The following is a 15780-nucleotide window of genomic DNA, read 5'->3' on the forward strand; positions in this document are numbered from 1 at the left end:
GAAATGCTAAGACCCTGCCTGCTCTGCCTGTGACTGGAAGCCTTGAGATGCTGTGTCTGAGATGCTCATCTTCAGTTAATAACTAACATTTTTATGTAAGAATCCCCAGGAAATACTCAGTAATCAGACCAGGAAGCAATTTTGATGCTATATTAGATTTGCTTATTTATAAAATGAAGAATTATATCATCATTTCAAAAACAAATAAGATCATCATAAAAAAATCAACTGAACACTTACCATCCAGATATTTACCCCCTCCATGGTATATGATTTCTATAACCTCAATATATTTCTGTAGATTAAGATGGGTAGTCCTTGTCATAGGTTTCATCAGCCTTGGTGTGAAATTGATTTATATTGACACATGTATCCAAATTCTCCTTTTAAAAAATTTTATATGTGGGCTCTTTCAAATTCTCAAGCCAAAATTTTAAATTTTTTTTGAAATCTTATCTGACATTACGTTAATTGTTTTTTTTTTTTAATCATACCTGGGAAGATTTTCATCTCCAATGTTTGCCCACAAGCTTGCCTATACTTCAGTAGTCTTAATTTATCTAGAATTTATTTTCCAATAAGGTATGAGGTGAGAAGAAAGCTTTATATTTTTACTCACAGTGAGCCATCAACATGATTTATTAATTCATCCTTCCACTCATTGATTTAAATGTCATCTTTATTACATGCATATTTCACCCTTATACCCACGTCCACACCTTGTGGTCCTCTTTATCCCATTTATCTGTTCACTCCTAGGCTGGTACCATTCTCGTCTATTCCCTATAGTTGTGTTAATATAGTGTAATATTTCATGACACAAGAGCCATCATTATTATTCTTTTGAAAAAATGTTTTTGGTTTCTAATCTATGGGAACAATGATTTATTTTTATTTTTTATATAATATGACTTGTGATAGTGTGAATTAAAAATAATAAATCAGCTAATGTCTTACACCAGCATAGATTGAACTTAATATTCCTCTTTTGCCCTTTGGTTGAATGGCTAGAGATTTGTCTATTTTATTAGTCTTTTCAAAGTCCTAGGGTAGAGTACATGTTCTATGTGTATCACAATATGCATTCCTTTGAGGGTGCCACACTTATGAAGTGTTTGTCAGCACTGTCAGGAACAAATTGCTAATGTCATATCTTCAATGTGTATCACATCTTCAATACTTATTCAGGGGTGGGCAATTCTGACAAGAGTTTTCTTCTCTCCTGGGATGTAAAAGTCATTATATTTTAAAGACCATACCTTTCCTCTAGGGAAAACAATATGAGAAAGAGAGAGAAAGGACAGAGACAGAGACAGAGAGACAGAGAGAGAGAGAGCGCACATGCTAAATTGTAGCCAAGAATATTTATTGTCAACTAATTAAGGTCATTTGTTGAACAGCTCCTAAGGTATCAGGAGCTTTGTTGCAAAGATAGTAAGGAATTTTTTTACTTTTTAACACTAATTCAGATTTTTATTGGCTATTTGTATGTATAAAACTCCAATGTTAAAAATTTAAACATCCTGGACCAGTGGTGAAGGCACTTGCTACCAAGCTTTTCCTATCACGTCTCTGTACTATAACCAGAATTTGAGTGAAGGGTGAAACTATCTCTTTCATTAGAAGTTTTGGGTTTACTTCTCCCTGCAGATCAAAATAATATCTTATTAGGCATAACAAGGAGGACAGGAAAAGACTGACAGGTTAGGAGAAGGGGTGAGGGACAGGATATGGAAGAGTGCGTGAGTCAAAGCATACCGGGCTGGGGACACTGCTCAGTGGGGAAAGTGCTTTCTACGCAGGCATCATACCTGAATTTGGATCCCCAGAAACCTGTGTAAATGCCTGCGGTTCCAGCCTTGAAAGGCCAAGATGGGATTCCGCAGAGAAAGTTGGCTAGCAAGACCAGCTGTATTGGCAAGCTCTGAGTTTGATTAATTAGTTCCTGCTTCTGTGGGTCAGGTGGAAAGAGCAATTAGGCATGATTCTTGACATCAACCTCAGGCCTCAACTTGGGTATATACAAGTGCATGCATGCCTACCTGCAGGCAAAAATGTGTATATACATGTGCATACCACATATACACGCAAAAAAAAAAATGTGGAAAAGTACAAAAATAGCTATTTCCTTACCTGAGGTCTTAAGCCACCTTTTTTTTTTTTTTTTTTTTTTTTTTTTTTTTTTTTTTAGAAAAGTAAAGTTATCCACAGTCTAACCATCACCCACAAATGCAGCCAATGATAACTTTAGTCAGATTACAGATGGATGGATGAATGATCTACAGTAAAGGATAAACTCATGAAACACAGGAGAATATTTGAATAGTATGAAGACAAGGGAGTCTATAAACTCCTTTATAAAATGAAAAGGTTGCTAAGTATGACTTTCTAAACATGATGAGGGAAGAGAGGCAGTGAGGGGAAGACAGAGAGGAGACAGAGATGCTTTGCTCATCCTAACCCATCTTTCATGTTCCATCCCGCTCCAGACTCTTCTTCATGTTGCTTCCTGTCAGTGACCTTAGCTGTAAAAGAAAATGATTTAGGCAGACCATCTTCAAGTCTTTCTTTGCTTTGTTAGCCTACAATTAGGTATTTGCTAATGTGCAGTGTGTGTGAGCTTTGCTTTTGAGTAATTTGTTGTTTCAGCAGTTACTTGCTATGACCAACAGCAACTTCCTTTGTTAGCCTTGTGATGGACAGAAGATTCACCACCTGACAGTGAGAGACTCAAGGATGAGGGTAGGGTGACATCAGTGTGGAACCCATCACTGGAGACGATGGAGAATAGTTACCCATGTGAGAGAGAAGTGCAGTTGCCTAACTGAGTTTGTAAATCTTACTGGTGCTTTTAGGTGATGGAGACAAAACCCAGAGCTTCAGGCGTATTAAGTGCACACTTTACCATTGTCTATACATTCAGCCTCCCCCTTTGTGACTCTTGGGTAACCTTAAACTGATTTGGTGTTCTAACATCCTTTCCTGTTGCCAATAAAAAAAAAAAACCCAAATCACCATAAGATTTATTTTGATTACCCTTCCAGGGCACAGCCCTGGAGAGAAGTCAGGGCAGGAACTCAAGCAGGAACTTGAAGCAGAACTCATGGAGGAAATTGCTTGCTGGCTTGTTCTCAGGATTGTGGTTGGCTATCCTTTTTATACAGCCCAGCACCACCTGTCCATGAAATAGTATCAGTCACCCACAGTGGACAGTTCCTCAAGAGAGACTCTCATCTTAGGTGATGCCAGGCTACGTTGAGTTGACAGTTAGAGCTGACCAGGACAGGTAGGGAAAGAATCTTATCTCCAGTTACTTTAGTTATGCAGCAATCGCCCAAATGTGAGAAAATGCACATCTTTAAGTTTGCATTAGAAAACAAGTTGAGTGCTGTAAGTTGGCTTTTATTTTATTATATTTGCATAGTGCTTTGCCTACATGAATGCAGGTGTACTACATGCACAACTCATGTCTAAGGATATCAGAGGAGGGAGTCAGATCCCCTAGAACTTGAGTTGCAGGTGGTTGTTAGCTACCATGTAGGAGCTGGAGATTGAACCCAGGTCCTCTAGAAGAACAATTATAAGGAATAAGTTTTCCTGCTGGTCTGGACCCACCGTGGCACCAGCCCCAAATAATACACAGAGAGATGCTGTATTAGATATAATGTTGTTGGTTAGTTACTAGTTTCTTATCAGCTAGCTCTGTCTTAATGATTAACCCATTTCTATTAATCTAAGTATTTTTATGTGGTCTCATCTTACCAGGGAGTGGGGCCGGTGTCTGGTCTCTCCAGTCTATCCATGTTGACTCCTCCTTACTACTTCCTCAAATCCTCCTTGTCTCCTAGTCCTGCCTATCTTGCTTTCCTATTGGCCAACAGTGCTTTATTAACCAGTATGAGAAACATTTACAGAATGACACCTCCCATCATCTCCTCTTTTCTGTCTAAATAAAAAGGATTTTGATCTTAACATAGCAAAATATATAACACAACAATTATCAAATAAGAATTACAGTTAACAATATTTAGTCCGTTAACATTTAGTAAGACTTAAAGAAAATATTTTATTATCTATCCTATCTTTGTGAGTCTAAAGTCTTATATGTGACTTATTTTTAATCCTAACTAAGGAAAATTATAACCATAACTATCTGTCTTCAACTCCTTCAAAGACCACATGGCATCTCCCGTCAAACAATCAGTGCTTTTAACTGCTGAGCCATTTCTCTGTCACACGTTTGCTTCTTAGCACACTGTGACAGTCATCAAGCAGATCTCTATAATGGTCTGTAATGAAACTATTTACTGATCCCTCAATCCAGCATTATTGACCATTTTCTTGTTTTCCTGTTACCTTCTGTTCCTTGTAAGAATTGGTCCTATGAATCCTCACAGTGGTTCATTCCCAGGACTACTGATCCACTCTTGGGTACTCTATGGTCCTCAACCATGATGCACAAGATCAGTCTCTGCAGGCACCTAGGAGATGCTACTTTCCACGTAGGGACCACAAAGTAGTAACTCCTCTTTTGCCTGTGTTCCTGCTCTTCATTTTAGGGAGCCTAAACAGGCTCTTGTTGTATGTTGTTTATATCTCATTTCCCAAAGCAGCAATTATTCTTTCCCAACCATTGAACTGAAGTGAAAATGTTTTGTCCTCCTCTATAGAATATTCACACACTGGCACAGGAGGGGTATATATGTTTAACCACACTAGAGATGCTGCTGGGAATGTTATGTGAGTCACTAAAGGTTTTTATTAGGCTGGTTTTAGTTTTCATTTTGATTTTTTGAGACAGGGTTTCTCTGTGTAATAGCCCTGACTGTTCTGGAACTCACTTTATAGACCAGGTTGGCCTTGAACTCACAGAAATCCTCCTGCCTCTTCCTCCCAAGTGCTAAGATCAAAGGCATGCACCAACTGGAATAGAAGGTGTGTAGGGCATGAATTGTTTTTTTGTTGTTGTTGTTGGTTTTTTGTTTGTTTGTTTTTGTTTTGTTTTGTTTTTTGTTTTTGTTTTTGTTTACAGCCATAATAGTGTTGGGTATGAGGTAGGGTCTCAATAAATACACAACTGAATTAAAAAAAAAAAAAAAAAGATGTAGAAAAGCAACAGTCCAGGAATCCTCATTGCATGGCCAGGCAGGAGTGGACAGCCATGTCAGGGAGGGTGAAGGCAGTGGTCAAGCCTGAACTGTTGAGGGGCAGATCTGTTGGAGAAACCCTGCTAGTCCAGAGAAAGATGTGGACCAGAAGGTCTCATTTTATCTGTTGTCTTCCCTCCTTCCCACAGTCCAAAGTGCTTCGGGAAAAATGGCTGCTGCAGGGTGTACCTGCAGGAACAGAGGAGGAGGAGGAAGCCAGGAGAAGGCAGTCTGAGGAGGACGAGCTCAAAGTCAAGCAGCTTGAGGATAACATTCAGAGGTAGGTGATTCCAAGACTGCAGTAACCACTGCTTCCCTGGAGGGGGCGCTTTCTCTATGCTTCGACCTTTCCCTGGGGCTGTAGAATTGCCTTTCTAAATAGATGCTGGTGCGGTCAAACTTCTGTGTGAATCATGTTAATATTCATAACACTAATACTGCATTGGTCTATAATACAGTACAAAGATGTCTTCCAGCAGTTTGCCCTTCCCCAAATGCACTGTTTTGAATTCTCCCATCTGCTTCTGTCTTTTTTCCTTTATGGGTCCAGCTGCTGGCTGCTGTGGCCAGTGTGAAGGGTTTCTGTGCAGATTTGCCACATGTGATCAATTGAGATGGGAGAACTGTAGCCAAGACTCTTGGAATTGAGATGAAGGGAGCATAGGAAAGAACAGTCTCTGTACCTCAGTTCAGTAGATCAACTTGGCTCCGCCTCCTTGAACTGCTCAGCGAGTACATTGTTTCCCTGATTGCTCTCAATCAGGTTCTGACTATCTCAATATAGAAAATGGGTGATCTCTCTGTGGCCAGGAAACTGGTCAGGCCCATTCAGGAGCAAACTCTAGCTATCCCAGGTCTCAGGACACCTAGACAGAGATACAGCTGGGGATGGAAGGTGGTGGGTATACAGGCCTTAGAACTGAGTCTTTCCAACAAACCCATTCCACCAAATTCTGCTAAGACCTTCTCTCTGGCCCTCCAGCTCCTCCTGGGGCTGAAGCAAAGGCTTAGCAGGTGCACCAGAAGGCAGGAAAAACTCCAGCTCAAGGCCAGTTTAGGGTACATAGTCATATCCTGTCTCCAACTAACTAACCAACTAACAAGTGTGTCAGGTCTCTAGAACAGTGGTTCTCAACCTGAAGGTTGTGATTCCTTTGGGCCATATATTAGATATCCTGCGTATCATTTATTTACATTATGATTCATAATAGTAAATTGCAGCTTTGAAGTAGCAAACAAAAATAATTTTATAGCAAAGGGTCACAGCATTAAGGTTGAGAACTGCTGCTCTAGAGGAACAGAACTGAGACAATGAATATATATTAAAGAGAGATTTATTAAATTGACTTACATGATAAGGTCTAGGTAGACCAACAAGGGCTGATTCACAAAAGGATTCTGGGAGAGATGCTGGTCTTCAGTCTACACTTAGAAGCCCAGAGAAGCTGGTGCTACTGTCAGTTAAGGAATGTAACAGTCACAACAATAAGTCAGATGAAGTTATCAACAAAAGCAAAGACAAGCAGTCCTCCTCCCATGCCCTACGATCTGGGCTACCACCAGAAGGTGCCGCCTACATTTCGTTCTGCTCATCCCACCTCAGGTGCCTTGGTCAAGATAGTCGCTCACAGGAGTAGACAGCACTTGTGTTTTCATAGAATCCAGTTGCAGTCAAGTTGACAGACATGAAAAGCTGTCACACAAGCAAAGCAGAGTGTGCCAGCTGCACTGTCACTTGCTGTAGACAAAGCTGGCAAAGACTGGAGGCATCTCGGAGGTTCCAGTTGTGTCACTAAATGGATAACCAAGCTGACTGCAAATCCCAACACATACTTCAGCCTGTACCCCTGATTTGCCGGGGCCCTAATGTGTTTTAAAGAGCACTCAGAACAGCTTGACTGACCATTGCTTGTGGGAGATGCGGTCAAGAAAACGTTTGAGGAGGTGTATGCATATAGACACACACATACACATATGTGTATGTGCACATATCCATACATGAACACACTTTATGGAGCACAAAGGGTTAAGAGCTAAACTGTTACTAGCGTTTATACAGAGGAGAGTACGTTAGTACAGAAAAGAGTCGATTCTATGACCTTTTTTGTTTTTCTTGTGGGTTTGAGTTTTTATGGTCTGGGAGTTGGTAAGCCACTGACAGACTGAGATGGGGCCCTGGAGGTTCATCTTAATAAAAGCTCAGTTTTGGCAAAGTCAACCAGTCAGGTGTGCTAAAAGTGTTAGGGGTTCAGATGGGCATGGACAGCCACAGAAAAGCTGAGCAGATCTTTCCACCTTTGAATCAAGAGGATGGAGAGCTCATGCATAGGTATGTGGAACCTTCTTGGAGCTCCTTGAAGAGTGAAACAGCCAAGACAGGGAAAAGGGGTTAGAGGCTGTGCTGAGTCAGGGGATGCTTTGCCTGCTCCTGTCATGGTCTGCCAGGCACTGGCCTCATGGGCACTGGATGTGGACCAGAGAAGCTGTGTTCTCAGCGTTACCGCATATGAGTAAGGCTGTTGTGGGCACCTTCCCCTTCTCCAGGCCTCCTGATGGTCCTTCCTGTTTCGGGATTTGAATTCTGCTTCCCCTGCTTTTGTATTCTCTCCTCTATAGATTAAGTGACTGTTGTGCAACTTGCTTGAGATCAGAGATGTTCGCATTTGGATTTTAGTATTTTTTTATTTCATAATCTTTGCCTATATACAATGAGATACTTTGGAGATGAAACCACAAAATGCATTTGTTTTGTATACATACTTTACACATAATCTGTAGGTAGCTTTGTACAATAAGTCTTAATAACTTTTCATTTAAAACAAACTTTGTATATTGACCCATTGGAGGGCGGTATGGAGAAGCCTGCTTGTCAGTAGTCATGAAGATTCAGATGTGGAAGCATTCCCAGCTTTAAGCCTTCGGATTAAGTATGTTCAACCTTTGTAGGCTTTCATGACTTGGCATTCCAGTCCCAAGGGAAGAAAAGGACTGCCATCCTTCATGCTGTAAGGAACACTCATTCTGCTGAGATACTTCCGCACGGTTGGGCACAGTTGAGTTCTGTCTTACAGAGGGCTGTTGGAACAGCTGTCAGGCTCATGGTACACTTAAGCTTCCTGCTGTGTGACAAAGTCTGAGGATTGGCCACAGGACTCTGCTTGCTTTGGCTGAGATCAGCTAAACGGCACTAAGCTGTAGGTGGGATGCAGCTGCTTTCATTTCTGCACACCAACAGACCAACAGACTGCTCTTATTATCTTACTACAGAAATAACAAAGGCGCTGGAGAGCAGAGCAGAAACAAGGCCTACACTTAGAACTGCCCATAAGCTAGATGCTAGAGCATGCTGGTAGCCACACCCAGTCAAGGAAAGGAGACAGGTGGACCATTTTCGGTAGAAGAAACACAGATAAAAGAAGGATAAAGGGTGGGTGTGGGTAAGTTCATCTTCCACAATTACGATTGTTGAACTACAGAAGAGAGTGAAAACTCAGACAGCACATTAGGGCAGAGGCAAGGGAAGAAAAGATTAAAGAGGAAAGGAGTGGTTTGGGGGTCTTGTCCAGAATCTGATCTTTACTGAACAGGAAACCTGGAAGATGCCACAGAGCCTCCGAATAAAAGAATTTGTGCAACAAAACACTGCTCTGTAGCTCTTTAGCTTCCTGCCCACTGCTCTGAGTCACTCCTTTGCAATGTATTAGTGTATTAGATTCTCTTGAAAGGGACACATGGTTCTGTTTTCCTATACTAAAGTAAGTCAGGCATGGTGCTGTGTTTTTTGTAGTCTCTGTATCCTGGAAGTGGAAACAGGAGAATCCAGCAGTTCAAGGTCATCCTAGACCATCCCTGGCTCCATGAGACCCAGTCTCCAAAGAGACTGGGATGTAGCTCAGTTGGTAGAGTGCTTGCCTGGCATGCACAAGGCCCTGGGTTTGATCCCAGCGCCTTGTGCACCAATTATGGTGGTGCACAGCCGTGCTCTCAGTGTCTAGGAAGTGGAGTCTGGAGGGTTATAATCCAAAGTCATCCTTTGCTACCTAGAGAGTTTGAGGCCAGCCTGGGCTATATGAGGCACTTTCTCAAAATGAAATGAAACCAAAAAAGTCTGAAGGAAGAATAGAACATTGCCATCATAAAGCATGGAAAAATAAGGGTAAACTTGTTTAGAAAATAAAAGGGGGTTGATGGCCCACCAGAACCTTAAGTGTGTCTAGAACTTACTTCTTTATGATTGGGTCAATCTGAATAAGATTAATGTGATTAAATAAAACATGAAGACTTTGTTCGACATTTTCCTATTTCCTATTTCCTAACCATCAAGAAAGGATGAAAAGATACCTTTTTAATTCATCACAGCCTGGAGTGCTGTAGGAAATCTCAAGCCTCATTCTTCTGAAAAGTTAGTTATGCACATAGGCCGTGCCTTGGTATGAAACATCTTATGCCTTTCAGAGCTACTGTTGGTGGTGGTTTGATTTTTCAGGTTAGCCAAGGAGGAAAGATAGAAGTAGTACAAAAGGAGAAGAGGGGTGGATGGAGGGAAGGAAGAAGGGAAGGAAAATAAACCTAGAGTATTAAATCTTGGACATTATAATCACCTTGGGGAGGTTTTAAAAACAATTCATAGGTCTCGTTCCAGAAATTGGAATTCAGTGCCTCAAGTAAGGAGTCCCTGGCTCAGTGGGTAAAAGCACTTATCGCCAGACCTGGTAACCTGAGCTCAATTCCAGTATCCGTATGTTAGAAGAACAGAACTGACCCCAAGAGATCGCCTTCTAACCTCCACACGAGCACTGTGTGCCCACCCACCCCCACACAGCCACTGCCACACACAATGTATAACTGTTTAAAAAAGGTTAAGCATGTTCCGTACAATTGTGTTTTAGAAGAATTACCAGATAAAGAGAAAACCAGATTGTAAGATTCCGTTGCTAGCACTGATGCCAGGAAAATCAATACAACACACAAGGCTAAAGGAGAGCAGCCATGGCCCTTGAATTCAGACTGATTCTGGCTTTGACTCGAGGACATTTGAAAGCACCTTTGGGGACTACTGAGTAAGTGTGAGCCGCTTGCCACACAGCTGAGTTCTTTTCCAAAGGCTCTCCATGGCAGAGCTTTGATCCTTAGGAGAAACAAGCTCATCGTCCTAGGCTAAGAAAGATGCAGACCAAGGAAGCTGGCTACCTCTTCAAAGCCTAGAAATTTCAATTGCTTTTCCTAGATCAATGGCTGAAGTTATAAGCAATATGGCCTCAAGTCACGCCATCAGAGTGGCTGAAGAGGAGGGCAAAAGCCTCACCACTGTAGCAGATAGCTTGTCACTATTTTCTGTTCTTCCCTGGGTGGTGGCATGATTATATTCTCAACTTGCTAGAAAATGGAGATCAATGAGGTTTAAAAAAAAAAAAAAAAAAAAACTATGAGGGTTTTTGAAGGCAGACTATACACATCCCTTGTGTTTTAAAAAACGAATCTGAGCTGGGCGGGGCGGTGGTGGTGCACGCCTTTAATCCCAGCACTTGGGAGGCAGAGTTCAAGACCAGCCTGGTCTACAAGAGCTAATTCCAGGACAAGCTCCAAAGCTACATAGAGAAACCCTGACTCAAAAACCCAAAACTAAAAAAGCAAACCTCAGATGTCAACATCTGTATGCATTGTTTCCTGTTGGGATATTACATTGAGGAATCCCATGCTCAACTATTATCAGTGTCCCTGGGTTCACCCAGAATCTCACACTGGTGCTTTTGGAGATTTTAGGCAGCTAAATCTACACTAGCTTGGTCTATGTCTTACCCGTTGTCATTAATATGCCTTGTTGCTTGCCTTGGGTTTTTTCCCACCTGAGTATCTTTCTAATTTAGTAACGTATTCATTATTTTTCTCATTGCTGTGACAATGCCTGGCAGAAGCCACATAAGAGGAAGGTGATTGTTTTGGGTCCTGGTTTCAGAGGGGTCCACATGTGGTTGTCAGGCCCCATGCACTTGGGTGAAATATTGTTGCAGTAGGCACATGTGGTGGTGGCTGTCTTCATGACAGAAGATAAGCAGAAAGGACAGAATGCTGCCCCTCCCCTGGTTTCTTCTTTTTCCTTCTTTTATTCCACCGAAGCCCCCAGCTGTGGAATTGATGCTGCATACATTCAGGGCGAGTCTCATTTGGGAACACCCTCACAGATACAGCCAGGAAGGACAAATGGAGGGAGAAAGGATGGGAGACAGAAAGAGAAGGAGGGAGGAGCCCTGGCTCACGAATGGTGTAGGTGGCTCAAAATCTAGTCCAGTTGACAGTGGAGCTTACCCATCATAAATTAGGTCTTACTCAAAGGTGTAGTGTGTTCTTACAATTCCTTGATTAATGATAACTTAGACTATGTTTATTCCTCTATCTCACTCCTTGGAATCATGAATGAAAAGGAATGACCTCTCAGCTCTGCAGGCAGTTCTCTGCATGATAAAGCAATCTCTCACTGTCTCTGATCCCTTTCTTCATCTCTTTAGTGAGAGGTCTCTTGGGATCATCCAGCCATGAGGTTCTCTTATTTGAAGAGTTGGCTAGAGAGCTGTTCTTGAAACAAACACATCTGTGTCAAGAAATGTCCCTGTTGTGGCAGGAAGTGGCTTTGGACACAGGTCAGAATATGCGGAGGTGTTTAGATTCTCAGGAAACAAAAGACCCATTTGTAAGTAACTGATTTACTGCAGAGATGAATAACTCATCCAAACAGCTGTCAGTTCAAAAGTATGTTGCATCAAATATTCAATGAATAAAATATTGAAGTCTCAGTTGCTAACCAGGAGAAAGCCATGCAGCTTTAAAAATAAAATTGAAAAAGAAGATAATGCAAGTGGGCGGATCCACTTTTTCCCTGGTTGTCTCTGGTGCTTATCAGAATTCATTTAATTCTCTGCATTATTAAAAGTCTCAAAACTGAGGTAGACACTTTAGGCTTAAGTATATGTGTGTTGTGCTAGGGACTGGCAACCACTGAGACTGCTCTCACTCCCAGCTATTCTGGAACCAGCACCCACAAATGTTCTTTGAAATTACGGAGGATGCTTAGTTGGGATTCACTGTGTTCTCTGTACTTGCTGTTTTTAGCTCTGTGATACGCTGTTCTTTTGAAGTAGGAGAGGGACGATCCACATTGGCATGCCCTATCATCGCTGTCCCAGCATGAGTTCCTGCCCTGCATGCAGCACACTTCCAAACTCCTATTTAGAGTTGCTATTCTCCTGATCCAAAACAATACTATATACTACATAGTATGTACTACATAAAAATACACTAGATACTGCAATTGTACCTTCTAGTGTTAGTTCTCTTGCAAATGTTACTTTATGATAAAATATTTTGAGACCTATGATACTAAGTGCAACCATGCTAACATTCACTTTATAGGAAGATAGACAGCTATCATGTTCCTACTCAGCCCTATAGATGCCTCATATTGAGCAACATATTGTTTTCCCATGTCTTGGGAGGCTCCAACCTCCCCCTACCAGTTTTCATGACTGGAGTGACTGCCTCCTTCAGGTTCATGCAGGAAATGCAAGCTCCACTTGGGGTGTGGCTCCCTAGGTCTCTTTCTAGAGCTCTTTACTCCTGAGTGTATCTTCTTACCTGAGTACAGCCTGGATCTCTGTTAGAGATAGTGTACCATTATGGAGAAGCCTACTAGTGTAGCATGGCAGTGGTGAACCTGCACTACCAAATCTGACCAAACTTGGAATCCTGATTTCAAATGGTCTAGCTGTTTGATCGTGACTAACTGTGTGACGTCTCTGCAGTTGGGATTTATTAACTGTGCAATGATGAAAACAGAGCCCACCGTGCAGGGTAGATATAGTACATGAAGATCCTGTGTATCTGGGAAGAGCCAGGCACAGCAAGCTGTCCACAGGCACAACACTGTTACTGTCTGTTCCTTCTCCTGAGCAGGGTTTCTCAACAACACAATTGACATTTTAGGGCCAATAAGTATTTGTTGTTGGTGGCTACCTTATACTCTGCATGAAGTTTTATAATTGTATCCCTGGCTCCACCTAGGGATGGCTTCCAGTTGCACCATGCCCCAACCCTAGTTAGTACAAAAACAAAACAAACAAACAAACAGAAAAGACCTCAGGTCGTACTAACTGTCCCGTAAGTAACAAAATCACTCCAAATATGGAACCACATATACATATAAAGCTTAGAGTTATCTGTTATTGGTTGTTTTCTGTCACTGTGACAAAAATACTTGAGAAAGTCAAGTTAAAGGTGAAAAGTGTATTTGAGTTTATGCTTTCAGAGATTTGCATCCATGGACAGACACTTGGTTCCATTGTTTCTGGACCTGAAGTGAGGCAATCATGGGGGTCATGTGGTAGGTGTGTTTGTGTGTGTGTGTGTGTGTGTGTGTGTGTGTGTGTGTGTGTGTGTGTGTGTGTGTAGTGAAGCCCCTCTCCCAAGCCTGTGCATGGATTTGTTATTAAGTAAGAGCCCAAGGCCTTGCCTCTGAACACTGCCCCGGGAATTCCTGTGCTACTTGTTAAGTTAAAGTCCCAAGGCCCAGCCTCTGAACACAGCTACCACTGGAGAAAAAGTCTATGAAACTGTCTTTAGGAGACGTGTAAGATTGAACCAGATATCCATGGTAATCCTAGCACTTGGGGAGACTGAGGCAGGAGGATCATGGGTTTAAGGCCATCCTCCTGAGCTACATACTGAGAGCCTGTCTCAAAATTCAAAACTGGCTGTAAATGGATTTTTCTCTGGGCCACCAGTTCACAAAAACTGACAGGGAGACGTATTATTAATTATGAAAGTTCAGCCTTAGCTTAGGCTTGTTCTTAACTAGCTCATATAGTTTAAACTCACCCATGTGGTTTAATACACATTCTTTTACATGGCTTGGTTACCCTCACTCTGTACTGCCCACCCTGCTTCCTCCACATATGCCTGGCCGGCGAGTCCTTTCTTCTTCCCAGAGTTCTCTCTGTCCAGAAGTCCCACCTGTACCTCCTGCCCAGCTATTAGCCGTTCAGCTTTTTGTCAATCACAGTGACACACCTTTACATGGTGTAATCAAATATCTTGCAACAACTGGTTGGGTATAGTGTCACAAGCCTTTAATTCCAGCACATAGGAAGCAGAGGCAGGTGGATCTCTGTGAGTTCAAGGACAACCTGGTTTACAAAGAGAGTTCCTGGATAGCTGGGACTGTTACATAGAGAAACCCTGAAACCCTGTCTCAGTAAGTAGTAGCTTTAGCGTACAGAACCATGAAGCAGTTCTTACCCACCTTGAGGCATCCAGACAAGAAAGTCAAATCCAAGCTTAAGTAAAATGTCTCTTTACAACCGCTGCTGCCATTGTGCCGGCTTTGCAAAGGCAGTCCTTTTAGGGCAACTCATAAAACCACAAACTCTTGAGTCAGTTACCTGGATCGACTCTTGGCTGAGTCTAGGATGACCCTGGGGAGCTGGAGGTGATACACATTCTCTCCTCAAAGGCTGAAAAGTGACAGGGAACTTGAAAAATCAAACTATTAAGATTGGAACAGGTTTCACTATTGCAAAGGACCCTACTTTGGGATGAAAACACTGTCCCTGCAGCCTCTCTCTGGTTCCCTCCCTACCTGTGGAACAACACAGAATAGACAATCTTCACTGACAGTAAAAGTCTGATGCTTTAAGTTTGTGTCAGCTTTGGACACCAGCACAGGTGTGGGAGCAAGACCTTAGACTGTACTCCAGCTTTTTAGTGTGATTCAGGTACAAGAACATCCTGTCCCAAGCACTGTGCCCCACTCTGGCTCTCTAAGAGCCATTAGAACAGTGGTCTTTAACGTGTGGGCCATGACCCCTTTGGGGCCTGAACTCATATCAGATATCCTACATATCAGATATTTACATTATGTTTCATAACAGTAGCAAAATTACAGTTATGAAGTACCAAAGGAAATGATTGTATGGCTGGGGTCACCACAACATGAGGATCTGTATTAAAGGGTTGCAGCTTGAGGAAGGTTGAGAACCCCCTGCATTAGCTTCACCTTGTTTGGTGTCTAGTAATTTAGAATCCGGAACTATGAACATTTCTCACATAGACTGAGTCCATGCAAAAGCCTAACGTGAGGAATGCTTGCAGTTTCCAACCCTCGGGACAGTTATTGCAGTTAAAGGAATTGAGCAAAATCAATCTCTTAGATAGTTGATTTCAAGCCTTTTGGCTTATTACAGACATGCCCCATATTTCTTCTCTACAACTTCAAAAATGATACTTTTCTAATCTGAAAGCATGGTGTGCCTATCGTGTGTGATATCATTTCTTACCTTTCTACTTTCTTGGTAGAATGGAAGTGTTGACTCTTGTGTTGAATGTCTCCCATGTTTTTCACTCATCATCCATCCTGAAGGTGGTGTGTGAAGCAGAGTATAACTCTACTGCTATAAGACAATATATGAGGCTGGATACTTTATTTAGAAAGATACGTTTATCTTAACAGTTTTAGAGGCACAAAAAAAAATCACCAAATGGCATGGTGCCAATTCTGGTGAAGACCCCTTGATGACCTCACATCATGTTAGATGACGTCACAGCAGGAGTTTGCGCAAGAAGAGATACCATGCTGAGATGTGAA

At 42.1% G+C, this 15780-nt stretch overlaps 1 protein-coding gene across 5 annotated transcripts in view; it reads left to right on the forward strand.

The window, feature by feature from the left end:
• The window catches only part of Palm2akap2 (PALM2 and AKAP2 fusion), a 452528-nt gene that overhangs the window by 215331 nt on the left and 221417 nt on the right, over positions 1–15780 (forward strand). For all 5 annotated transcript variants that reach the window (XM_051187834.1, XM_051187835.1, XM_051187833.1 and 2 more), the window contains exon 4: positions 5297–5427. In XM_051187834.1, coding sequence (XP_051043791.1) covers positions 5297–5427 — 131 coding nt within the window. The remainder of the gene's footprint in view (positions 1–5296; positions 5428–15780) is intronic.

This window comes from Phodopus roborovskii, unplaced genomic scaffold (genome assembly GCF_943737965.1).
Source record: "Phodopus roborovskii unplaced genomic scaffold, PHOROB, whole genome shotgun sequence".
NCBI classification, from domain to species: Eukaryota; Metazoa; Chordata; class Mammalia; order Rodentia; family Cricetidae; genus Phodopus; species Phodopus roborovskii.